General features: G+C 42.5%; 1 protein-coding gene across 2 annotated transcripts; it reads right to left on the bottom strand.

Annotated features, from left to right (window-relative positions):
- Window positions 1–1986: 1986 nt before the first annotated feature.
- On the bottom strand, window positions 1987–27612 carry YWHAZ (tyrosine 3-monooxygenase/tryptophan 5-monooxygenase activation protein zeta). Of its 2 annotated transcripts, none has more exons than XM_083450841.1 (6): window positions 24971–27612; window positions 21391–21694; window positions 10289–10412; window positions 3504–3667; window positions 3321–3416; window positions 1987–3035 (listed from the first exon to the last, which is right to left on the bottom strand). In XM_083450841.1, the coding sequence occupies exons 2-6, from the start codon at window positions 21682–21684 to the stop codon at window positions 2976–2978; spliced, it is 738 nt and encodes a 245-aa protein (XP_083306967.1). In that variant the 5' UTR covers window positions 21685–21694; window positions 24971–27612; the 3' UTR covers window positions 1987–2975. The 2 variants fall into 2 exon arrangements, with proteins under 2 accessions (XP_083306967.1, XP_083306966.1); XM_083450840.1 differs by lacking the exon at window positions 24971–27612 and adding an exon at window positions 24692–24930.

The following is a 27612-nucleotide window of genomic DNA, read 5'->3' as shown; positions in this document are numbered from 1 at the left end:
AGCTAAGCCAGTCCACTTGACTAGGCGATAGAAAGCAAAATCTCATTTGCTCAGGGTAGAAACAGTGAATCCTTGAGCCTTAAGTGTGACCTGATTCTCCCAGACCTTCAGAGCAGACCTGGAGGCACATCTTGAACAGCTAGCCCAATGGCCCTACCGCAAACTAGGAAGTTGTGGATTAAACTCTTGGCTCCAGAAGTGGCAAAAGAATGAGTACTACACCCTTCCTTCACTGGACCTGATGTGAGCTCATAGGAGGGATTTGTACCAAGGAGAAAACAGACAGCAACATTATTGGGCCTTACACCTGAAAGACTATAAATAGGTATCAAGGACCAAGGTGGCCGATGGGCCTTGAGGTAAATTCCTCCAACTTATCCCTTTCCCATCTAGTATCACTAGGAAAGGATGACATGGGCAGGAAGAGGTAAAAAGCAAAGGGGTGGGAGTTACTTCTTTTAAGGCTTGCAGGCAAAAAAGAAGAGAAGAAGTACAATAGATCCCATTCTCTTTCCAAAAGCAGTGTCAGAACTGGCAACTCTGGAGAGTTCACCTCTAGCCAGGTTATCAAATCTTTGACCCTTGAGCGGCTTCCGTCCAGAATTAACCTTTGCTGCTTGCTCTCTTACAGTTTAAATGTGAACAGGCTCAAATTGCAGCTGGAAGTATTTAGGTTAGAGGTTAGGCATTCTAACAGTGGAGGTGCAGAACATATTGCCTAGGGGTTTAATGGCATCTCCAATTACAATCAGATGTGCAAAATTCAAAAAAATGTTGACAAAGGTGACACATTTAGTGCCTCTCCTATTCTATAATATTCAGTGCCAGAGCAATTTCTAATTACAAAGAAACATGACAATTCCGGGGGGTGGGGGGGAATGACACTTATCACTATTGCTAATTTGGCAAATAGATAGGCTTTGCACATGCATTTTGCTCTTCTCATCTCACAGGAAACCACCCAAGTTTGTGATCTCTCATTTCCCATGGGGAAGCATATATTGTGGGTAAGGAATGGCACAGTGTGCATGCAAATCTTGGCACTGGGCAAGCCCTAGTCAAACACAGTTGCTTAAGAGGCAGTGCTGACAGTTGCCAGGGCAGTATGCTACTTTCAGCTGATGGCCCTACAACCAAAAAACTGAAAGAGATACTGCTGGCTGGAGAAAAGCAGTGTATTCGTGCACTGATTTGGATTGGATGGCAACTGCTTGGAGAACAGGGCTAGCATTTTCAAGCTAATTTGCTCAGGAAAAGGTGAAAAGAGGCTACCTCACTCCCTAGTCAAAGCTGGCCACTCCTGCCTTACAGATGGAAATGATTATATTCTGTCTCCTTCTCAATATGCTTCATGCCCTTCTGGGTGGCTCCAAGGAAAAGGGGAAGCGGACAGCTGTTTCATCTATTTAATACCTATTAAATCCTATTGCATTTCAGGTCAGTGCTCTATGCTTCTTATGAGTTTATTGTTCAAATAATTGTAGTCGCTAAAAAGGAACTATTTTAAGAATTATGCTAATCAGCGATTGCCCAGAAAAATGCACGCCCAATGGAAGGAATGTGCATGGGCCAGTTTGTCTGGTTGTTGCTTGCTTCTGTATGCTTGGATTCACTCTTGACTCATTTACTTCCAAGCCCCAGTGTAAGGCATGTGGTTTGCTAAGGCATGCAAAGAGACCTACATTTAGCATGGTGGCTAATGCATACAAAGCACAGTGCATGTGTGTAGCAATGAAAAGTTGCACATTCTACAAACACTGTATTTAACTTTCTCTCTCTATCTCCCTCAACATGTGCCAGCAAAACAATTTAGAAGGCAGCAGCCTCTCAGGCATGCGAGACGTTAATTTTTTCTTTTTTGGAGGGGGGAGACACTGGATACAGACAACTTCAGAAATAATCTTACACTATTGATTCTAATACAGCAAAATATTTTGAAAAGGAGTCCAGATGTACAGGAAAGCTACAGAGAAGGTAGTTGAAAAGTCCATTCATAAAACTTTTATTCCACTTACATCAACTTAATACACATGTTCTTAACAGTTATGCTTAGATTGTTCATGAAAATTTTCAGGAGACATTAAACAAAGCTAGCCATCATCTCAAGTTATTTCCCTGTTAACTATTTTTACAGCACATGCATGTTAGGCAAAGTATCAAAAAAAAAAATCACAAAAGCAAAACCCTAAAAAAGTTAAATACATGGGTTTTTGTTTTACTGCTGTGCTCGATATACAGTGTAATTATGGATATCAAGCATTTCATTTTTACTGCATCTTTACTTGTACATTTGTTCTTAGGTTGCCTAAACCATTTAAATACAAATAAATTGTGTAGCAAAAATAATGAAAGCAACAGCAGGTAACTTTACAAGTAATGGAATGTGAACCGTTTCTGCCCTTCCCTAGAGAAAGTTCATTGGGTTAGCAAACCACCTTAAGGAACACTTTTCAGATGCAATCAGAGATGTATACTTGGACTGTATAGATTCCACAGATTCACATGATTGACATGTAATATCCATGGGACATTAATTTTCCTCGGCTATGTGTTCCACCTTTGAAGTACCCACATTCTCTACACCTGCGTGGTTGCAACCAACCATCCCTTTTTTACCACTGTGACAGACCAATATGCAAGCAGTTTTTTCTTTGCTCAACATAGGAAGCTGTTTAACACTGGCTTTTGTGGGAAGCCACAAAGTACCAAGAGTACTATGCCAAACATGTAAAACTTTTATAAAAATTCCACATCCCTATATTGGCCACCTTGGATGAACAAAAATTCCCCAAATGTTAACTGGCTCTATTCCCCTAATATTAAACATAAAACCACATGGGAAATATAGAAATCCAAATAGAAGTAACATAAACCTGTCATAAATCGTAAACAAAAACTATTTGTGGGACAGCATGGATGACAAATGGTCTACTGTGTAAATTTTAGAATGAGGCAGACAAAAATTGGAAGGCTGGTTAATTCTCCCCTCCTTCTCCTGCTTCAGCTTCATCTCCTTGGGTATCCGATGTCCACAACTGTTTAAGAAAAATGCAGTCATGTGTTACCGATTAAAGCATCAGTAGTGTGAATAAGAAAGCACTCATCAGGATAATCTCCAAGAAAGCTATTCCTCATCTTTAAAAAGGCACTCTTTCCAAGAGCCGCACAACTGAGCAAAGCATTCGTATTATGCATTTCATTCCATAATTAGATTTTTTTTTATTTAACCCTTGGCTACCTGGTGATTTAGGAGACCCACAAGATTGTTTTCTGCTTGTTTGTATATAACTTGGCTTAATAAAAGCTGTACAAGTACTTACTGTCAAATTGTCTCTCAGTAACTGCATTATTAGTGTGCTGTCTTTGTATGATTCTTCGCTTAACGTATCAAGTTCAGCAATGGCTTCATCAAAAGCCTATGTAAGAAATGAAAAAAGGACATTTGTACATGCAACACTGGCAAAAATATTTTATTTACTGCAGTAATTAGACTATTAACTCACAGTCTTTGCAAGGGAACAGGCTTTCTCCGGAGAATTCAGGATCTCATAATAGAACACGGAGAAGTTTAGAGCCAGACCTAATCTGATAGGATGTGTTGGCTGCATCTCTTTTTTGCTGATTTCGAAAGCTTCCTGATATGCCTGTTGCGACTGCTCCACTATCCCTTTAAAACCAAAGAAGTAAACACAAAGTTAGCAATTGCACTTTGGAGTATGTTAAAACAAACATAGACTAGATGCCTTAATATATAGGACAAGAATTGTACACAGTTTCAGAAGGTAGCATTTTTGAAGCTGTTAATAAAATCCATAAAGAATAATTAGAAATAAGGAAGCATATGCCCATGTGTACTGAATCCAGGTATCCAGTAGACCCTGTTCTATAAAATCTTATACTCAATCCTAACCATGTCTCAGTCCTGGCCATGAATACTCGGAAGTAAATTCCACTGAATTCAGTGTGGTTTACTTCCAGGGTTGCACTGTTATGCAAACAAATTAAAGGCCAATTTGATGGGGTTTTGTCTTTCCATACACTCTAGATTCAATTAAGATTTCTAGCATATCACAGTTTTCAGGTTCAAATCTTGGCCAGAAAGAGCTATGCTAGCTATCCAACTGACTGATGAGCAGATTTCAGAGTAACAACAATGCTAGCCAAACTGTAGAATGCTAAAAATCCCACTCTCCCACAAATTCTGACTAGTAGGAGATCTCCTAGTAGCTGGTTCTTGCCTTCACAACAGCAATGTTTTTAAGCAACATGGATAATGTTAAGCATTGCATTTAGTTTTCAAAATTTAAGACAAATGTGACCTGTAACACTGAAGTACATAAAGGTAAATTGGCCGGCAACAGTACTGCTGAAGAGGATTTGAATGACAACCACACTACTGCAAAGAAGTGGAACACTATACTGTAATTCATCAAGAGGAAGATAGCATCCAAACCACAAGAAGTGCTAATGCTTCTGCCCATTAGCTAAAGAAAGATGCCCACTGATATGAGAATGTGTTTGGATAACCTGCAGCAAGGTTAGTAAGGCGTTTGAACACCCCTTTTCAAAACAGGCATATCTAGCCTAAGTCAGAGAGAGCTGGCAATAGTAATTCAGTATTTCAGAGGATGGCATAATGGTGGGGAAACAAAGGATAATTTTTAAAAAGTGAAACTCTCTTTGTCTGTACAGAAAACTAAAGCAGCAATAGCCTTCTGCCACAGGCAACAGAAGATGTATGTGGACTAGACACTAAAAATGTGCCACATTTGCTGCATATTTATCTACAATTGATCCTGGGCATGGTTGGAATGGATTACCTATATATCCAACCACCTTTATTTAAGAGGCCCTAAGAAGATGCTATTACCAATGCTAGTAATTCAAATACTAATACTGCAAACATTCAGAACAGTCTCTGTTTGCTGCTCACAGAAGTGATACTTCCCTTCCTGCCTACACCCAGCACTAATCTCCAAACCTGCCCTTATCATTTAAAGCAAAGAAACCAAAAACATTGGGAGAACCACTCACGGCATTACAAAAACCTGCAATACTCAGAACAAAAACCAGAATGATGGGTATTTTCTTTCATTTCCTGAAAGCGCACAAACCCCAACTGATACTAGCAGAAATAAAGAGAAAGTTTAATTTGGGAATGACAGACCGGCCTCATGAACTAGAGTAATAGTCGTCTTGCAAAAAGTTGAATGCCTTAGCTACAGAGAATTCTAAATGCATAATTTTGCCATTAGTATTACTGTTTCATTCATGACTCCTTTTTGCAAAAAGGGCAAGTTTACTTTGGGGAAATACAGTGAGTTGTTTCCAGAAGTGGCAGAAGTAATTGGTATGCTGTACAAAAGCACTGAGGTCAATTCAAATACTGTGCAGACTTTCCTGCACCAATTCAGAGGACTTAGAAGTGAAACAGGTACAAAGAAGAGCAACTAAGCTATCCCTTTTTGGAGATCTTATGAATTATGATGAAAACATCAGCAGTGAAAGCATGTAACAGCATTTCTGAAGGAGGAACAACCATACACAGAAGCCTTAGAATATTTTTTGGGAAACTCTACCCTTGAATTATGCTTAGTTGGAGCATAAGATTGCCCTCAATCCCCTTTAGTCAGCATAACCTGACATTATATCATTGTAGGCTGTTTAGTGCATCTACGACACTAGATTTAGCTATGAAAGTATAAGAGTGGACAGTGTTGGGAGGTAACCATACACGTGCCCAGTTTATTTGGATCTCCTACATGTCTTGGCAGCAGCAAAGTGGTCAATTCCCTCAAAGGAGTCAGTGTAGAGCCCATGACAGCTGCCCCGCCACATCTGCCACGAAAGAGAATGAGATGCCAACTTACTCTGTAACCAAATCAGGACACAATACCAGGAGTATATAAGCCCCGGCAAGGGAACAGAGAGCCCAAATATATATAACTACATTTCTTTGCCCTGTTTTAGAGAGAATGGGGCACATAATTGGCAACAGAGCACTTTTTTGTTTGTTTTTGAGTACTCCTTGTGAATAAAAGGATGTCTAGACATAAAAAATATTAAGTCAGAGAAAAGAGGTGTCCAAACTTTTTTCAAAGAGGGCCAGATTTGATGAAGTGAAGGGCCGTGGGGGCCAACCAAAGTTGTTGGCCTTTTTAAAGGATTGTTGTTGTTGAGCTTTTTTATGATTTTACCCAAAGTTGTTGAGCTTCTTTTAGGATTGAAGTTGTTGAGGGTTTTTTAGGCTTTTACCCCAGGAAATAAACTGCCACAGGGGCCGGATTAAACCGATTGGTGGGCCAGATTAGGCCCCCGAAATGGACTTTGGACATGCCTGCCTGCTAAACCCTTCCCTTTTTGACATGTTAGTTTCCTATTTGTTGGACTGAGAAAATATTCCACCATGGCGCAGCCTGGAAGAAGCTTACCACTTCAATGAGAACTAAGACATATTATTCCAGGCAAAAAAAGAGCCAGAAGATAAGTACCGGAACAAATCAACTACAAATGGAGCCATATGCAGCTCTGTCTAAAGGATAGCAGTGTGCTGTCCTGAAAGCAAAAGATTTCATTTCTACCCTTTGACCTCTGCCTTAGTAGGCAGCAGAGCCTACTGAGGTCCTCCGAGGCAAAGAAAACGGGCTAAGTAGCTGGAATTTGCTCAAGCTATGATTGAGACAACTCATGCATAGACAATACTGTACTGTACTATTTGGCAGAGACATAATCAAATCATTTAATCTGAAATCACTGGCTTATCTTACATACTCCTCCCATACATGGCATAAGCACACAGCCTGGAAAATAATCTCCAGCAAAACTAATTCCATAGCTCAGTAATTAAGAGGGAAACACCCTGCATCTGGAATCAGTCAACTTCAGGGGTCTGCTCAGTTCAGTTCTCTTGACAGTCCAAACAGTAGGCTTTTTGCCAGGCTCACAGAAGGAAACAGCAAAGGGTAGCAAGGCAGAGGCCAGAAAATGCTACTGGCATGATCCTGGCACCATAGAGACATCATTTCATTTCTGTTCTTTACACCAAACATTATTTGAATGTGATTTTTTGTAAGCTGTTTTGAGAGTTTCTTGGAGCTATAAAGTAGGGTAAGCATTCTACATAATTAAATACTAAAAAACTGTGGAGGCAATCACTGGGATTGGTGAATGGCAGTTATTAGGCACTCTGTGGGAGCCACTGGCACTGTTGCAATGCTGCTTCTTTTCTCCACTGCAATTGTGCTTTTGACCCAGGATCCCAGCTCCTTATGCTCATGTAATAGGTGTAGCAATAACTGTCTTAGCTGGAGCATAGGACTGAGAGTCTATGAGACAGTCAGGGAGGAAATAAGCAGCCTGGATTGATTCTATGAGCTAGAGATTTGCAGGTTTTTTATGGGAAACTGACTGTTACAAATATGCAGTGCAACCACCTAGAACAGGCACGTCCAACAGGTAGATCGCTGGACACCTGTGATAGATCACAGGCTCCCCCCAAAAAGGTCAACATCGCCCTGAACCCTTAAAACGGGGCTTTCCTCCTCCCTAAAAAAGCTCAACAACTTTGTCCTGAAACCCTAAAAAGGGGGTAGATCACTGCCAGTTTTTAAGTCTGTGAGTAGACTGCAGTCTCTTGGGAGTTGGCCATCCCTGACCTAGAATAAAAATGAATACAGACAGAAACCATTTCACATGGTGGTTCTATTTCTGGCCCCCATGTGTGTATCAGCAGAGCTTGTTTAAGTGCTCCCCCCCCCCCGGGTCCAAAAGAACCTACACATCAGTGATCACATGTTAACTAGACACGCCAAAAATGGTTTTCGCCTGTACTACAAAGTTATCACTGCTCTATAATCCACCAGACTACCTGTTTTCTGATACAAGAGCAAGTTTAGCAGATAGCTAGATAATAAACCATTAGAAACTACTCCAAGTTTTTACACAATAGCTAAATCTGTTTATTACTACAGAGGCCACTGCTGTAAGGAAGCATCCAGTGGAGTTTTTTTAAAATGAATGACTAGAATAAGGGAGTGAACATTACAAGCATTAAGTTACCAAGTTTGTCTGGGATCAATTGACACTGCAAGCTGTGGTTAATCAAAAAGGAAGTAAAAGCTTCCGAACACCTTTGCAGGGAACCTAAGATTTTACTAGACTGGTTTGCTTTGAAGTACCTACTTTTCAACTCCACACATTTTGCAAAACTTGAAGAGATTCAGAAGCCAGCTGTAGTGAGGATACAAAGGGTAATCCTGGGGTTTTTTTTATCCTAAACTGAAGACAACTATCCTAAACGGAAGACAACTAGAGCTGAGGAGTGGTGATCCAGCCTTCACATTTTTAAAAAGCTACAGGGAGATAAAGGATAGTTTGAAAGCTTTCCATACATGTATTACGGTAGCTCAGTAAACAAGCTGCCTAGAAGTTTTGGAAATTTTGAGGTTTTCGGGAGAGGATTTGATTGGCAACCTGTCAGGGATGTTTTAAGTATAAGGAATTCTGTCATTGGGCAAGGGATTGACTAGTTGAAACTTGAATACATTAAGACTGGAATTAAAAGTCTCTCACTTTTACATGCAGCATGTAGAGAATAGTGGTTTTCAAAATTCAAAATTTGAGTAACAACATTACTTGTGGGAATCTAGAAATGCCTGAACATTATGCCATAAAAGGTATCAGAAAAAAATAGCAACAGTCCAGATTTGTATTTTAAAGGAAAATTACCTGGAGTAGCGTTAGAGTACAGTGGTACCTTGGTTTACAAACTTCCACAAGTCTGTTCTTAAACCAAAGCGTGCTTTCTCATAGCAGTGAGGGACTCAATTTACAAATGGAACACACTCAACAGGAAGTGCAACATGTTCTTATTACAAGGCAAAGTTCACAAACCAAAACAGCTACTTCTGGGTTTGCAGCGTTCTTAATCCAAGTTGTTCATAAACTAAGCTGTTCTTAAACCAAGGTACCACTGTACACTTTTTGTCACACCATAAACAAGAATTTAAGAATGGTTTTTTAAAAAGGTGTTGTATAGGCTATTCTTTACTTTCTAAGCACATGCTATTGGCTGAGCCAAGAGTGGCACCTCAAACTCCCAATGTTTCATCCCTGCAGAAATGGAGACACTGTGAAATCACCAATGGTTTATTACAGCCATGACTCAGATGCATTTGTGGCTTATGGCAGGGAGCTCCTTTGCCTGGTACCCAAGGGGGAAGTGACCTTTGCTCCCATTCAGGGTTTTGTAAGAGGCTTTTAAAAAAAACACTAACTTGGCTGAGTCTGGAATCCTCACCTGCCACCTCAATGCACTGGAGTATTCCTTCCATATGGGGCAGTTCCCCCATGAACCCCAGTGTTGTATCTTGCTCCAGCTTCCAACCACAGGGTCCCAAGCATGGCTTAAATATTTACCTATTATCCTCTAATTTGGCCTTCTGCCAGAATCTTCTGATATGCTCTTCTTTCTACTTCCAGCCATTCTCAGTTATAGCTTCCTCCCTGCACTGATAACAGTGATCTAGCTTTGTTCATTCCAGCTCAACATTAGGTCTTTCTCTTCTCTGTGTTGTACCTCTCTGACTCTCCTGACCAGCTTGCCTCTTATCCTGCCTTCTCACCAGACCCCACCCTCCTAACACCTGGTCTTTAATAATGGCCCACTTTGTAGCTCTGTTTCCTCACCCTTGCTGGCGAGTTGTTCATCACTGCTCATTCCTAAGACTGGCTTGCAGATCCTCAATAAGTGAGCATTAGAGCCTGTAGCTGACCCTACTGTGTCCCTTCAGGAGGGGACAACCATGCTAAACACCAACAGCAGACAGCCATGAAATATTAGATGCCAACTGTTCTGACACACTTTGAGTAAACTATTAATGCTGCATTTTTTCACTACTGCTAAGAACTTCAATTCTACAATTCCACCTTGCAAAATCTACTTTAACACTAGAGTACACTTATTGGGCAGAGGACACAGAGAATGTCAAAAGAGCTCTCCTGCAGTCAGCCACGAATGCATACAATAGCAAAAATGAACAATGCACGTATTTTGAGACCCTGTTGATTAACATTAATAGTCACTTGCGAAAACTTTTAAACTGCTGATTATGTTTACTCACGTGTCACTCTGAAAGTCAATTCTTTAGATCAACATCTTAAAAATATTACAATACTGCAATGCTCAGCACTTGTTTCCTTTATTGACGTGTAACATTCCAGCAGTAAATACCCGACTGTTGGAAAATTTCATGGGAACTTTTGACACTAAGAAGCCAACACACTGTACCTTTCTTGTCATCACCAGCAGCAACTTCAGCCAAATAACGGTAGTAGTCGCCTTTCATTTTCAAATAGAAAACTTTGCTTTCCGCTTGCGAAGCATTAGGAATCAAGAACTTTTCCAACAGAGACTGCAATTGAAAACAAAGAATAATCAGAAGGCTATACACATCGACAACTAGAAAATTGTACACACTGGTTGGCCTGTGGCCATTGAAGTTTCCCCATTAGTGGTAATATCAGAAATCAAGCCACTGTAAATGGCCTATTACTATATCATTGAAAATACCCCCCCCCCCAAATTACTAGCCCCCGGTTGTCTTTTTACTATCTGGTCAACCATATGGACCTAAGTCTAAAAAAATGAAATCTTATCTGTAATGCTTCCCTGATGGATTGCCCAGAGGCAATTCTTACCCTGGAGATAAGGAAGTAAAGTAGGTTTTTACAAAGGTGTTGTGCCACACACCAAGCTCTACAGACAAGCGGAAGTCTACCTTTCACAAGTTTTTGAAGTAACAGAATGGGCAGCAACTCATGCCAGCCTGATCCTATGCTACTGCTTTAGCGTCAGCCAGATGTGCATGTAAGGAGGACCTTGGCTTCATCTGATTTTAATGCCACAGAAGACCAGGGTTTACTACATGCTTTAATAGTTTATCACTGCACTGGAGAATCTGAAAGTATTCTGAAAGGAGAATCATGGTATTATGCATACCATGGGCCTAAAAAGCTTTTACCCAACTGGGTTAGTACACAAGAAAAAGCCCACCACTCCCTTTGTGTTAAAGAACCAAGAAGACTTAAGTATTATTGCACATGTGCATGCAATGCTTTATTCTACTCATAACCCGGTGATAACCCATGGGCTCCTGCTCCAAGTCTCCTCTCAGTCCTATTGTTTAGGATAAGGAAAAATTCACTCCTCAGAAGGAAGCCACTTGGGGGCCCTTTAAGACTGCCCTAGTTTACTTTTCCATGACTGGTTCCCACGTGAATGGGCTAATATTTAAGTGACCCAATCACATGGAAGATGCTCACGGAAAAGTAGATACCTATTTGTTCCTGAGAAGGCCTTTAAATGCCCTACTAGCCAAGATAAAAATTTGGGAAGCACTAAAATATTCACCTAACTCACATTTAAATTTGTTACTACAGCATCAATGACAAACTGCAATAATGATGTCTGAAGATGTTTTACCTTAACTGAACTGAGTTAAGATCTCATGGGTGGCTATCAAGAGTCAAAACTAGTATGCATATTGCCAGCTTTCAACATGTGACACCAGGAGCATTTCCCCTTAAGATATGAAACTTAAAATTCACCATGAGGTCCCAGGGTGGGGTGCAATTTAAAAACACAAAATTAAAATCAGTTACAATTAACTATAATCAAGAGAATAGGCTAGATCCTAAAATGTACACTTCAGGTGTAAAAGAGGTATATCTTCAGCATATAAGGAGAACTACACTATGAAGGTGACAAGATACACCTCTGTGAGGAGGGAATTACCTAGCTTAGGGGCTGCCACAGAGAATACCCTCTCTCACACTTCTGTATTACTTTAATTAAGGCAGAATAATACAGTGATTGTAAGAGGAGGCTGTCCAATCCTAAATTATGTGATGTGTAGTTATTACTAATGGCAATCCAATGCATTTTCACTCAAACCAGGAGCTTATTTCAGTAGTTACTCTGAGGAACTTTCAAACTGTTTGAGGGGCTGTAAGAGGAGAAACTGCTGAAAGGGAAACTGCTGCTGGTGCAGGAGGAGGAGATAATCAAGCTGTTTCTCTATATGAAGTCTGGTGCTGGTAACACCCATTAATCCTTTTAATACGATCACCAACCTTCCATTCAAGAGACAGCCACACTTTTAAGGTGAGGCAATCTAATCCTATTCAACTTGCATTCCCTCCCAAGACAAGTAATTGCAACTTTTGTTCTTAGTCAGCTGTATTTGTAATTTGCCAGGATAACCATGGTCCCTATTATTAGATACTACTTCAATACTACACAGATGAGAAGCTATAGTCTACCCTTTTGCAAAATGAGTACATTCAGGGTTAACTGTCTATGAGACATCTTATAAAATATGTGGCCTTAAAAATAAAACATCTTCAGCTACTTGAAGAGCAAGTGACATTAGACAAAAATCAAGCAAGCCTAATGAAACAGAGATATTTGAAAGCAAGCATATGAAAAAGCAGAATAGCAAACCACTCAATATACATGCAACCGTGTTCTGACAACTTGTGCCAAATTCATAAGTGGGTACCAAAAGCAATCAAACAATTGTTCAGTTAAGTAAAGCTGCGGATGATGCAAAATGCAAAACACCACACCAGTTGTGATTCACATTCATTTGGGTTTCTGATTTAAGCCAATTTAATATAATTATATATCCTATTTTTGACTGCATGGTCCTCTAACACCAGAACGTAGCAGAATAAAGTGGAAGTGTTCAGTAGGGACAGATGACATAAATGATACAATTAGTTCTGTATCAGGAAAAAGTGACAGAAAAGTCTGGGCTATGTAATTGAACTGACAATGAAACCCAGCATGCATACCACTGACAAAGCATTGCACAGGTACGCTCTCTATTATTATTATCAGCAACAGCAGTTCTACAGGCTTTTCCTAGTTACCCTAGTCACAGCATCACAACTCATGAGGTTGTTAGGTAGATGAGCTTCTAGATTTAAGTGGATCAGCACCAACTACTAGGGGACAGCACTCCATGCTGCTTGCTGCCACTGCAAATAAATAAATTAAGTGTCACACCAGTTTTTTTGCCTAGCCACAAGACAAGACTAAGAACTACACAGCAGACATCAAATTCCCATCCATGTTTGTTACTAACATATGAAACAGCAGCAGCATTTGTAAAGGAAGGAGCATGGCTGTGCACACATTAACCCTCCTCTTGCTTGCATGTCACTTTTATTCTACGACCCCTTCTTGAGCCAGCTTCCTTTAACGTGACAGGTGAACATGCCTCAAACCCTGGCTCAGGCATAGCAGCTAAGGAGAGCAGTTGCAGAGGCAAGTGGTAGGCTTGGGAGGGGTATTTCTCTCCCCCTCCTAGACCTGCATGCTTGAAATTCCACTTGCCAGATACTCAGCTCTTGCCTAAGTTACATTCTTGTGAGTCTACGCAAGCACACATGCACTTGCAGGGTGGATTCAGCTGATGAGCCACATTTCCAAGAAGCAAGCAGCATAGGCTGTTCATGATTGTCAAATAAGCCAGACTGAATCCTGGCCCTTTTATTTATGACAGCAGCTCAGTCATCTTCCAGTATTCTCCAACTTAAGTCTGAAACAAACTATGAAAGAGCGTATGTCTGCAACATGGGATTTCCCTTCTAGAAATATAGTAGTACCTCTGGTTATGAATGCTTCTGGTTATCAGGTTACGAGCTCTGCTAACCCAGAAGTAGCTGCTCCTAGTTGCCAACTTTGTCCCAGGATGCAAACAGAAATTGTGTGCTATAGGCGCACCTCAGGATAAGAACGGTTGCAGCTTAAGAACGGACCTCCGGAATGAATTAAGTTCATAACCAGAGGTACCACTGTAAAGGCTTTATAGCATTTTTCTCCTTATACAGTGGTACCTTTGGATAAGAACTTAATTCATTCCAGAGGTCCGTTCTTAACCTGAAACTGTTCTTAACCTGAAGCACCATTTTAGCTAATGGGGCCTCCCGCTGCCGGAGCACGATTTCTGTTCTCACCCTGAAGCAAAATTCTTAATCCGAGGTACTATTTCTGGGTTAGCGGAGTCTGTAACCTGAAGCATCTGTAACCCGAGGTACCACTGTACATGTTTAAGAACTACAGACCAACTCACCAAGAAGTCTAAAACCATGCAAGCATGACAACTACAGAAGTGAACCATTTCCCTTTCACATCTTTTAAAAGGTGGCACATCACCTTCAGTATGATGGAGAAATGGAGTGCCCTTCTACAGGCATGTGCCCTGACATCCAATCTGTTGGCACACTTGGACTTTCAGAACAGCCAAGGATATTGGTTCACAGCCCTAAGCTTTTACACCCTAGTCTCTTTAGTGTTCTAGCAGGTGTGAACTCCCAGCTCCTAAACTTCATGCTAACCACACCATAAATAACTCCTCTGCAGTCAGTGACTTCATGGTTTCCCCTCAATAACTAAGTGGTCTGGATTCTGAAAAGATAGAACATAAAGGCAGAGAGACAGAAGTGTTGCCCAATCACAATGTACTATGTTGCATCCTTGACTTTAGATAGGTATTCAAAATTTGAGATACTGTAGCTCAGTAGCTCATCATAGGGCTACAAGTCTAGAGCTCTATATACTGTAGATACAGTTGAAAACAGCCTTTTCTAACAAGCTAACTTTCTGTAAGGGGTATCCAACCTAACTGGCCTGTTAGAATGATGGGAGCTACATGAAAATCTATTCCGCATTCAATTTCCCAAATGCAGATGCTGATAATGCATTAAGAGAAGTTACCTGGGGATTTCAGTTAATTATACTATTGGTGAATTGCAGTATTAATGTTCTATTTCCCCTCTGACAAAGTAGAACAGTTCACTTGTCCCACAAGAGATCAGATGCTCATTAACAGCAATACAGCCAAAAATAAAAATGCATGGGTTTGTTCTTTAAAGGTTATTGCTCCTTCCAAATACACCAAAACAATAATTCGGTAAATTGGCTGAAATATTTTATTTTCTTGATATGCTGAAAAAGAGGGGGCTCCACTTGACCTGAATTAGTTTTGAATGAGATAAACAGAAGCGTTTACATTTTTTTTCTGCCAGGAAGTTAACAGATGGGAAAGTATAACATCTATGGTTATCTACAGTTCCTATAAATGTGCAGTTAAGAGTTCACAAACATGTTTGAGAGCTCACCACTTTGTTTTGGCAAGAGCCACTGACCTTTTCTAGACACATCTTGCTGACTTCTAAACCTTGGCATGAGAAGCAGCTCCTATTCATTGTGCTAAATCACAGGTGGCTTGCCTCTGCAGTTACGCTGGGCTTTACAAGTGTACTGAGCACATCAAAAGCTCATGGTAATGCCACAATTATGTCTGAACATGTTTTTCTCAGAACTATACAAAACTAATGCTAGAACCTACAGTAGTTGCTACATAGCCTGTAGTCACATCCTGCCACAGCAGACGATTAATTTTTTTTTGCATTTTATTCCAGTTTAAGTATGTTGTTTTGAAACTGCAAGGCCATCACAAAATATTGAGTGTCAGCCAATTACTTCTCAATCAATAACTGATACTAACTGCCTTTAGTAGTCAGGAAAATCTTCTGTTAGTAAAAAACCTGCTATATTTTTCAAAAAGCAATTTTTTCCTCTGGTTCACAATACAGGTTTACCATGCTAGCAATTACAAGTTATATTACAAGAAACGCCAGTAGTGTGAAAAAAATCCAAGTGTATTGGGATTTGAATAACTAATTTTACAGACTGTCTATATAAGGCAGCACACCTGTAGTATATCAAGAAACAGAATCTATACTTATTTTACCATACTATGGTTTGGCAAAACTGCAGCTTACCAAAAGATTTTTAAGCTGTTTCTAGCACTAATTCTCTGTGCCAACAGCCACACCAGTGTGCCTCAAATAAAAAAAGCCCCGATGCCTTGGTACATTAATTTTAGTATAAATTACACTTGGCATCTCTCCCCCCCCCCAGGCCAAATCTGACATCATTATGACATCAGGTGACTACTTCAAAGGGGCTTCCTCTTAACGCTTATCAGCTGATCGGCACCAAGAGTCAGCTCCTTTGAAGGCGTGCTAACAGCACCAGTGAGCTGACAAATCATCAAAAGAGCTCCTCTGCTTGGTGCCAACCAGCTGATGGGTGCTGTGAGCAGCCCCTTTGAAGGTGTGCTGTCAGCACCAATCAATGGCGCTGACAGGAGCTTGCTCTCAGCTGATTGGTACTGCATCTTCAAAGAAGCTCCTCTCAGTGCTTATCAGCAGATGAACACTTGAGAGCAGCCACACTGGAGGCACCATGGAGTTCCCAATGGGAACCCCTGCAACAAGTGCAGCTGATCCGATCTGAGACACTCAGGTGTTTGGCAGATGGGTAGAGTTTGGGGAAAATGGCCTCATGGGTCTAATTAGGTCTGAGGCTAGAGGTTCCCCACCACTGCCTTAGTACTCACTCACATGAATTCCCTTGCAAATAGTAAGTAGCCTGCAAGTGACAAAAGTATAAGCATAGGGGCAGGTGCAAGAAATTCCAAAGTGGCTCCATGCATAGTGTCTAAACCTTTTTTAGACTTTATGACTTTCAAGGAAAGAACCTGACCTCAACTTAAGCAACCTGGCACAATGGTACTCAAAGCTAAGTGGCTAGATCTCAACCCTTCCGAAGAGTTGAAATCAACACAGGCAGGCAATTTGTTCTCACCTAAAATAAGTATAGAATTTTTTGGATACATTTTAATTGATGAATAGAACAAACCTACCAGGGAACAGTAAAAACATTCCTTTATCCAAAAAGAACCCTTTTGAAGTTTGGGTTTAGAATCCTTACCCAAGCCTATTAAAACATTACCCAGAAAAAGACCTATTAAGTTGGCCAAGTATGAAACTGAGGCAATTTTATTTCAACAGGCTTATGTTTCACTTAACAGAGGAATAGATGCACACTAACATGCTTTAATACTATAGTCTTCTATCCAATTGGTAGTTCATCTAAAACCCCAATATATATGAAGGGGGGAAAGCAAGCATGTTGAAAAGCCTACATTTAATATTTCATTTGAATGCAAACTTGCTTGTTCTCATAATCCCAGAAAATAACTATTCTCAGATGGATATATATTTAAAATAAACTTTAAAAGCTGTATTTCAGGCTGTCTTTTTGTTTGCTTTTATGATGCTTGTATTTTTTTAAAAAAGTGAACAGACCTGGGATTTATTTTATAAATAGCAGAATTAAAGTTTCCTATATAGCTAAAATATATTTTAGTACGTAAAATATGCTGATTTAGAACAAGATGTATCAATTTAAATACCGTCCAATACTTTAATACACACAGCAGATTTGAGCCTACTTTGCCATGTAAAAGATTAATGAATACAGAATTACAGGTACAGTATGTCTCTGTAGACCACAAATTTATCCTGGTAAATTATAACTACTTCTGGTTCCTAAACCACTGAACCTGAACACATTCCATCTCATGACCAAAACACTTCTGCCCAGTAATTATCAGCCCCTGCTCCTATGTAGGTGTGGACACTTAGTCCACAAGTGAGTTCAGAAAGATATTAAAACTTATTATTTCACTGGGCAGGACATACAAACTAAAAATGTCCTTTCAAATACACCAACCCAGCCCAACAGAAACCCATTCTTGCACAACCAGCTCCAATTCCTAAGTATACTTACAATTTATAATCCAAAGCAATGTGGCCTACGGGGCCAAAGGTTCTGAATTATTGGCCAATATAGTCGGTATAAAGATTTATTTCCACTGCAAACTGATAGGTTGTCATAAAAGGGAAAACACATTATTTATGCTTGCTCAGGAATCAAAATGGAAATTAGATTTTAAATCAATTTAAAATTGATTAAATCATCCAGTGTGGAAAATCCATCTACCCAACTACTTTCCTCTGCCATCTCTTCAGGAGGATTTTAGTTTAATTTGCATTTTATAGCTGTGCCTTGATAGCCAGGTCAAAATTGGTGGCCACCAAGATCTTGCCCCCATAAAGGTAACTCCATTTGTGCTTCATTTAAACCCAAGGAGGCTTACTTCCATGATGTCAATGGAATGCAATTACCTTGAGCAAGATAGCCCTCTGCTCAGCTCCAAATTTATAAAGTCGAGAGAAAATAGGGACTTAATTACTTTGGTCCTGGCTAGCATAGAGCTAAGACTTGGGGAGCGGGCACCTTGCACTGAACCATCCAAACTCTGTATAACTGCAAGGATGATCCCTGCTCTCCCCATGTCCAAATAAGAGGAAAAGGTTCAAGTGCCTCACTGCCCTTGCTATGACAAAGGTGGTCGGTGGAAAACTGGACCCCTGAGCTAGTGCCAGCGTGCAAGGCCTATACGTGCAACTGTCACAAACTTTATTTAACTTCTAAACTACTCAGTGCCCAGTGGATCCTAGAAAAGTTTACAAAGAGCAAAATTCAAATAATAAAAATGCAACTTCAAACACAGGCAAAATACAATTTCTGCAATCACATGGCTTCTCTTCTGAACATGGGTGATACAAGGATGAGATCCCAAGTGCTATGTTCCATGCATGCAGAAGGGATTTTCCGCTCTTCCCATTTCCAAGGGGAATGAAACATTCACACAAGTCAGAGGCTGCCCAAATATCACCTGCTTCTCTATGGGCATGCATAAGAGCTGCCTCCTTACACATGGGGTGTGAATTTTTGCTACTGCAAACAGGCTGCAAGCTAGGGCAGAGGAGGAAAACCTGGCCCAGATAATAGTCTTAGGGCACATGATATGGTCCAACTGTTTAAGCCAAAAGTATGTATTGCAGAAACAACAGGATATTAATATAACAAATTTAAAAAACACATACGAGGAGCAGACTTCTTCCACATCACTCAATGTACTTGACTGTACATTTTATTTTTCCCTTTAGGTGATAGTAATTCATTTATGAGGAAGTAATGTGCCATACTTGGAGACAACACTGCCTGTCTGTCCCCCATTCCTATAGAAAGGGGCAGTATGTTGACACCTTATCCTTTAAACACAAAACAAAACACTGAAGCTTGACAAGACTTTTACACCTTACTCAGAGCCAAGAAATTGTGCCCGACTTGGATGGAGAGCAGAACTAGGCTTGGAAAATACTTCTGAGCAAAGGGCTCAGTGGGGAATAGGAGAGAATGCACATCGGCTTGGAATAAAAGGGCTAAAACCTTCTTCCCCCCTCTCAATTTTCCAAGCCCAAAGTTTGCACTTTATTAAAAAGCCTGTTCCTGGCTTCTGTTTGTCATGTTAAGTCCAATAAAGAAACCAGAAATGAGGAAGTAAATGGGTTGCAATATCTAGATGAGGGGTAGCCAACGTTATAACCTCTGGAAGTTGAACTCCCAACTCCTCTCCACCTCAGCCAGCATGCCCAATGGTCAGGGATGGTGGGAGTTGTAGTTTAACAGCATCTGGATGCCACCATGCTAGCCACCCAGATTTAAATGTAGCTTTCTAACCCAGTAAGTTTTTATGTATCACTTTTTATCTTCCCCCAATACCTAACAGTTTCTATCCAAGAGCCAGTGCTCCCACCTACAGGAATATAATAGAAAGGTCTGATTTGGACTCAGGTAAAGACAAATCCTGCCTCCTTTCCATCATTAGAAAGGCTCCACTAGTCCACCAGTCTCTTAAAATATAGGAGCTTCTCTAGCTGAGATTCTTTTTAGTATGCTATTAGAGAATGCAAGGGAGCAAGGAATTTTTTAACATCTGTGTTACAAGCTACTTTTCTAGGTTTCCTAATTTTATAGAGTATTTCCCTTTACCACAGCAACATATAAAGCTCCAAATGAGCACTTTTTCAAGTTTTACAAATAAAGCTATAGATTTAATCTCCTGAAGTATAGGCGTCAACTAGTATAAGCCAAGCGGGGCTTTTATCCAATATAGACAGAAATTGAAACCAAGTGATTTAAATATTTAGCTTTCCAGCAACGAATGCAATGAGGTTTTTAAAAAAGAATTCAGACATGCATTGGATATGGGCTTTAAAGAAAGTATTGCTAACATTAACCGGAGTTCTTTGAAACTTTTCTGGATGGGAAAAACCTAGTTAAACACACTGTGAAGATAATGGAGCCAACTATTTGATATTGTAAGGGGTCAATGTCAACTGAGAATGTCAGGTAAGCATCAAATTTTTATCTGATGAAATTAATGGACTTAAACATCTGATTTATCACATGTCTCTTACACATAATACATACATACATACATATATATATATAAATATAAATATATAAATATAAATAAATTTAATGGAAGATGTGACAGATAAGGTATGGGCTCCTTTCCCACACCCATGCTTCAGACAGAATAATGGTGTTTGCCTAGTCTGAAATGAAGGTTTATGTAGTTATCAGCAAAAACTGCATTTCATATACAACATGCATCTGATTATCCCTCTACTTTCCTCAATGCTTTTATATGGCAAGAATCCAAGATAAACGAATGACCTTCAAGTAAGTGTATCTAAAATTTGAGCTCAACTATACATGATGGCCTTTGAACTCACCAAGGTATTTGTACAGCTGGTTTTACAAAATAGATGGAAAAACCATGGTAATTATGCTCATATGACTTGACTCAGTGCATCAAAGTATTTTTTTCTCAAGTTCTTGTGGAAATGAAATTGTCTTCATCTTTAGCAAAAACAAATACTAACAATTAGTTGAGTGGCACATCAATAAAATAGTAACGCTACCAAGGGGAAAAAAGTACACAACTGTGTTTTCTTCATTTAAAAGATTTTATGAGGTAAAAAGAAATGTTGCCAACAGCATAGAGTCAGCTTGCTTTGAAGTTGCTATGGCTTTGCTTGAGGTAGGCCCATAGCACTGTTGCTACCTCCTCCTCCCTCTTGCAGAGTGTTCTGCATGGGTGAGTCATAGCTAACATTACATCATCTTATTCAGGGAGGGGCCTGATTTCTATAGTGAGAATTACAACTTCTCACAGAAAGCATACACAGCACCCTCTAGGTTATGAAGAAAGCACACTTATTTTAATTAAACTAGGCTGAAAAGTCCTTTACTCCTCCCAGTTTCTAACTGGTAAGTGGGATCTATGAGACAACTTAATGGAAAGTGTCAATAGGGCAGATTGTGTCACTATTATACAAGTGTTTTGCTACAAGCATCCAGCTGCAAAGTTTTAGGAAGAAGCAAGTTAAGACCACTGTTTGGTTTTCTATAGGTGGCAGGGGAAGATATTTAGAAGCTTTTTATATAAACAGCTTTATACTTTGATTAAACAATACTGAGTGTTACTAGAGGGTTATCTGCCCTTGAAGGTTTACTTAGGGTGGGGGGGAAGTAGTTAGAGCCTTAATTCTCACCAGCACATCATTGCAGATGTCCCTTAGTTCAGTCTCAATTTTCTCTCTGTATTCTCGGGCCATTTGCTGCTTTTTCTCAGCACCTTCCGTCTTTTGTTCAATGCTTGACACAACCCTCCAAGATGACCTACGTGCTCCTACAACATTTTTGTAAGCGACAGAGAGAAGATTCCTCTCCTCATTTGACAATTCTGCTCCTTGCTCAGTCACAGACTTCATGCAGGCTGCCATGTCATCATATCTCTCAGCCTGCTCAGCCAGTTTGGCCTTCTGCACCAGCTCGTTTTTATCCATGCTGATTTCTCTGGAGAATGAAAAATATCAAATGATTATTTAGACATTTATCAGGCAAAATCATTTGTAACTCAGCTATCTCTTAGCAATGTAAAGAGCACATTGCAACTGACACACATTTATTGGATGCAAAAACCACTGATTTCAATGGCCCATTCCAAAGTTCTATATCAGGCACGTCCAACTCCCAAGAGACCGCGATCTACTCCCAGTATAAAAAAACTGGCAGTGATCTACCCATTGTCATTGGAGGGAGGAACGTTCATGGAGTGGGTGGATTGCCCAGAGCTGTTGAGCTTTTTTTTTGCCAAGGATTGCCCAGAGTCATTGAGCTTTTTGGGGGTAGGATTGTCCAGAGTTCTTTAGCTTTTATTTGTTAACTTTTGGTAAACTTTATTTAATCCCATGATCGATAAGGGCCCCACAATCTACCAGGATCAGCTGGGGATCTACCAGTAGATCGCAATCTACTGGTTGGACATGCCTGTTCTATATTATTGTTGAGATATGGGTCAAATTAATCTTCATTTTTATTAAATTCATGAAATCTTGGGAAGGATATGGCCTCTGCAATCTTAAAAAAATAAAACCTTTCAAGCATGGAATGTGAACTATTCCCTCAGATGCTTCTGCTATCTGTCCCCTAGATGCTCCTAGCCTTTTGTTTGAAGGGGCTACTATCAGTACATTGCTATTTTGAGAAACACCAAACCCTTTGGAAGGTTTGCAATCTTAAGAATTTCACCACAATGTGTTGTGAGAGCCATTCCTTCATTTCTCAAAAGTTACTCAAGTATACCTCCGTACCCTCTTTTCTCAAACTACATTCTTGTACATGGTTAAAAAAATCCTGATTGGTATCAGGGCCATTGGGCCCAAAAGCAAATGAATTTAGCTACTACACAGCTCAATCAATATTAGGGTTGGAAGCAAATAACTCTTGCGTAGCTTAATCAATGAAACTTAATTCAAAGTGCATCTGTTAAGGTCATGATGCAAGTCACTTATTATAACAGAACTTAGTTTAGGATCAGGATGCCAAGCTGCAACTGTCAAGCTACTTTATTGAAGCAGCCGAGGCGTGAAGGTTTTGCACTATGTTGTCTACTTTGGTGACCTTACCCTCATAAAGACGGAGAAACATCTTGGTCAAGCACCATTTTGCTACTCAGAAATGGCAATTTAATGCAACTATGACGCTACTCAGGAATGGCAATTTAATATATGGAAATAAAGCCAGGGAACGTTAGCTGCTTAGCAACCCAACCTCTCCCCTTGCAAACCTGGTGGCATCTGGGAAGAGTGCGGAGGAGAAGGAACCTTGCTTTTTGACCCGAAAGGAAAGATTCGTGTGGTGATTTCCTGTACACAGTGCAGCTAGGACTCGGCTGTCTAAAATGGTGCTGCTGGGTGCACTCCCTGGCACAGGCGGCCGAGAGTATGCCGCTGCAGCTGGCACGGCTTAGAAACATGGCTGGGGCGGGTACAAAAAGCGAAAGGTGTGGGCGAGAGGGATGGCGGGGCGAGGGAAGAGGACAAGTCAGGCCAGGCTGCTGCCGCCGCCGCCGCCCCTCCCAGCGCCGCAACCGCCCGGCTCCGAGACATGAAGCGCCTTGTCTGGGCTCTTTGTCATGGCGGATCCGAGTCAGAGCCCAGCCCACTTGTGTGCGCGCTGATCCCCCTCCACCTCCGCCCCGCGCCGGGAGGGGAGATTGCTGCATCTCCTCCGCCCAGACCCAGGCCGGAGATGAAGGAAAAAAGGGGAAGCCCAGGCGGCGCCTCGCCGAGGGAAGGAAGGAGAAGGAACACGCCCGCCCACCTGCCCCTCCGCTGCTGCCTCTCCCCTCGCCCTGCGGCGCCGCTGCCGTCCCCGCCCCGAGGGAGCCTCCACGGCCGCAGCCCACACTCGCCCCCTCGCCTTTCTTTCTTCGCTTCCTCCTTCTCTCCCGCTCCCTTCCTCCGCCTCGATCGCCCGCCGCTCCTTTTCAAGGCGGCCCCCTCCGATGCGGCGGCAGATCGCACCGGCTGGATGTGCCGCTCCCGGCAGGAGGCCACACCCTAACCAGCCGCCCGACGAGAGAGAGAGAGAGAGAGAGAGAGAGAGAAGGCCGCCGCGGGAAGGGAGGGAGGCGGAGAGATGGAAGAAGGGAAAGGAGCGAGAGCGAATGGGGAGGGGGGGGAGAGAAAGGAGAGAGAGGGAAGGAAGCCATCCTACTCCCCAACATGGCGCCCCTCCTTCCTCCTTCCCTCGCTCACATGGAACCCCGCATTTCGAGGAGGAGCAGCAGCAGCTCCCACCCCAACAAAGATAATATGAATATGGGTGGCGGAGAGAGAAGGGAGGCTGGAGGGCGGCGGCGGCGACCCTTCCCTTTCATCATTTCTGCCTCACAGGTAGAGGCGCTCGCCTCCCAAGAATGGGGGGGGGATCAGCTCCCCCCGGTCCGAGTAGCCAAGGGGCACCGCCCCGGACCTTCACCTGCCATAGCCTCGCCCGAGGCAGAGAAAGGGGCGCCGCCGCCCAGCTCAGCCCTCCGCCTTTGCCCTCCATTCTCGCCCCCTTTCGCAGGGCGAGGCGCGAGGAGCGGCTGCCTGAGCAGGTGGGGCCGCCGCCGCACCTGTGGGGGGGGGGTCTGAAGCGCGCGCAGAGATGGGGAGGGGGGAAGAAGAGGAGGAGGAGAGACACCCGCCGCCGCCGCAGGGAGGGAATGAATGGCTTCCCCTCCACCAGGCCGCGGCAGTGGGTGTCGCCCAGCACCGCGGCAAGGAGGAGCCGCCCTTCTGTGCGGGGAAGAAGGGGGCCGCCAACCCGCTGCCGCCGCCTCGCCCGCTCCTCTTCCCCTTTCAGCCGCCGCCGCCGCACCCCACCCCCCCGCCGGTCTCTTCTGCCGCCGCCGCCCCTGAACCGCAGCAGATCCCGCCGCCGGAGCGCCTACCCGGAAAGGAAGGGGAAGGTGCGGGGGGGGGAGAGAAAAGGCGGCGAGGCGAAGCCTAGCGAGGCCGTTACCTGCGGGCTCGACGGGACGGGAGTCTCTAGGCGGGTGACCGGCGCGGACTGTGCCTATATCGCGGCTCGCTCCGCTGCAGCCTCGCTCTCGCTCTCCCAGCGCCACACACGGGGTCTCCGCCAATCACCGCGTCGCAACGCACGGGCAACACAGAGCCCGTGACGTCAAGCGGCGCCATGGCAACCGCGCGCGAGCACGCGCTTGCGCCTACACTTTCCCTCCCCTCCTTCCCCCCCCCCGCCCCGTCTCTCCTCAGTCAGTCTCTCTCTCACACTTACCAACCCGGTGGCTGCATCAACCGCCTCAAGCGCGCGCCCGGCTGCCCTTCCTGCCTCCGCGCGGCGGCAGCGGACACGCCTTAGCCCCGCTGTTACACCCTCTGCCCCCCCTCCCTCTCCTTCCGACGACGGGCACGCGCGCCGCCTTGCCGCCCTCCCACTACTGCAGAGCATGTTCGCTCGCGCATGCGGGAGAGCCGCGCCTCTCTCCTTGGCGGCGCGCAGCCAGCGGCTCGGCTGTTAGGAGCAGCGCAGGGTGAGGCTGCGCGCCACCCCGACGCTTCCGTTCCTCTGCCCCACATCCTCATAAGGGACTGAGGAAGAGGAGGGCGGCGCGCGCGCGGCCGCTGCTCCTTCCCCCATCTATGCAGCCTTTTCTCGACCGGGGTGGGTGGGTGAGTGGGGGCAAGGGGGTTGAGACACGCCAACAGGCAAGCCCACCGCTCCAACAGATCTCTTCAGACGGAGCGGGCCGAAGTAACGCCCTCCCCCCGCTCCCCCACAGACACATGCCCACTATCCGAATCGCCTTTCCGGTTCCCAGCCCCTCGGCCTCTCCGTCAGTCAAGGCCACACAGAGGGTAGATCTTGTTTCGGGTTCCTTTGGTCGATTTTCTAGTGCTTTTTATTTTATATTTTATTAGGGACACACGTGTCGTCGTCCCCCGCCCCCACAAGCCTTACTGTCGGTTTCATGTTCAATTTCAGCCGTGGAGCCATCTTGGAAAAAAGCACAGAGGCCACTGTAAGGTGCTGACCGCACACAAAAAAGGTGTATACAGTACAGTATTCCTTTCTATCATGTCTTTGGTATTGCTTCTGTGGTACATTTTCAGGTCGAAGGAACCCTTTGTGAAGGTAAAAGTGAGGTGTTTTAAAAACAAAAATGCTTCAGCTTTGTGAAATGTATATTCTTAGCATGTAAGTTTCACGGTTTTTCCGATGTGATCGGGGATGGCATAGTCCTGGAAACTGGAAGGAAAGAATGCTGTCCTAAACTTGTTAGTAAATCAACTCTGGAGGAGAACTCCTGAGAAAGAATTTAGCATCTGGTTTCTGTTCATCTTGTGTCAAGATTCAAGTAATAGTGATGTGTGCTGTTTTTCAAATCACACTAATGAGAGATCACATAATGCAGGCCGTGTAACTTTTGCCAACTATCTCAGAAAATGCAAAAGTCTTAAGTGCTATCCGTAGCAAAGTCCACAACGGGACAGTAAGAGAAAAGGAAACGGCAAAAGAGGAAGTTCAAACAGTTGATTTCAACAAGCCACCCTTAGTGAAATCTACACACAATAATGAAATTGCCTATTTGTTCTGCAAACGTTCTACCTCATGATTCATTATTTAATGTTGCAATGTATGTTTAATTGAACAACAAAGCAGCAAGCTAAATTCTGGTTATACAGTAAAGTCACATATGATGTCAAGCATGGTGCAGGTAACTTTCCAAGCTAAGTTCTGGTGACATAATAGCACTAGAAACTAAGCAACATTTTCTTGTTTGACATTACAGAAGTAAGCTTGGTAAGAAGATTAGCATTGTTCAGCTTTGCATGGTGACAGGTTTTGTTGAATTAATATATAGAATACATTTTTAAAAGAAAGGGGGGAAATACACTTAGTACAGAACGGATTAAGTTCTTAACCTGAGGTACCACTGTATTCAAAGTGGGAGGCTTACAGGAGGTGTAGTGGTTCAAATACTGGACTAAAACCACAGAGACCCAGGTTCAAAACGCCATGCTGTCATGATCATTTGATGATTATGGACTAGTCATAATCTCGCATTTTATCTACGTCACAGGGTTGGGGGGGGGAAATGGGTGAGGGAGAAGAACTATGTAGCCTCATTGGAGGAAGTGTGGGATAAAAATGTAAAATAATAATAAAGCGTGGTTTATACAACTACTGAATTGGATATTGTATATACACATTTCCAGACTGTGAAGGAATTGTATACTTTCCATTGATGGTGGTGACATTTTGAGGAAGGCAGTGTTTATTGGTTTATGACAAACAAGCTTTTAGAGAAGATTAGGATGAAGATGCACCAGTTTGCAAGAAAGATTGGACATGAAATAGTGGGCCTTATCAGCACTTTTAATTGGCTGTTTGTGAAGAATTGTCAGATAAAATCTTTACCCCAAGCACTGCTGGCTGCAGTGAAAATGATTATGAGTTGTGTAAAAAATGATGGATTATCATACCACAGTTTATTGGGTGTTTGTGGGGGGCAAACACCAGTCATAAGCCAACTGAAAGTATAGTGAGATCTGCAGGGAATCTCTGTGTACTTGGGACTTCCAATATATGGAAAAACAGAAATAAATTGTGGGGACGTTACATAACCTTTGCCTGTCAATATAATCATTGTGTGTTTTGGAAATCTCATCTGTGCCAGTGTGAAAACTCAGAAGGAAGAAATTATCTAGTGAAATGACCCTGACTGCTTGTATATGACAATATTGACCATAAATCAAGCGGGAGAAAGGTTTCTTCCATGTTCCATAGCCCTATCATATCCATACTATTATAAGCAACATCTGGATTTTCTGAGGTTGAAAGATCAGTATTACACTACTGATCAACCAACCACCAATGAATGAGCATGTTGATGATTTTTTTAATTTTATTTTTTT

Source organism: Podarcis tiliguerta, assembly GCF_965153285.1.
Source record: "Podarcis tiliguerta genome assembly, chromosome: 7".
In the NCBI taxonomy this organism is placed as follows: Eukaryota; Metazoa; Chordata; class Lepidosauria; order Squamata; family Lacertidae; genus Podarcis; species Podarcis tiliguerta.
This window is presented reverse-complemented; position numbering and strand designations above follow the sequence as displayed.

What these genes read in the sequence shown, in the direction of transcription:
- YWHAZ (XM_083450841.1), bottom strand. Translation starts at nt 21,684, where the DNA reads ATGGATAAAAACGAGCTGGTGCAGAAGGCCAAACTGGCTGAGCAGGCT. An exon ending in ACATCTGCAATGATGTGCTG is followed by an intron (nt 10,413 to 21,390) that starts GTGAGAATTAAG and finishes TTTCAATTGCAG; the next exon opens with TCTCTGTTGGAAAAGTTCTT. An exon ending in TACTGAGAGACAATTTGACA is followed by an intron (nt 3,036 to 3,320) that starts GTAAGTACTTGT and finishes TTTCTTAAACAG; the next exon opens with TTGTGGACATCGGATACCCA.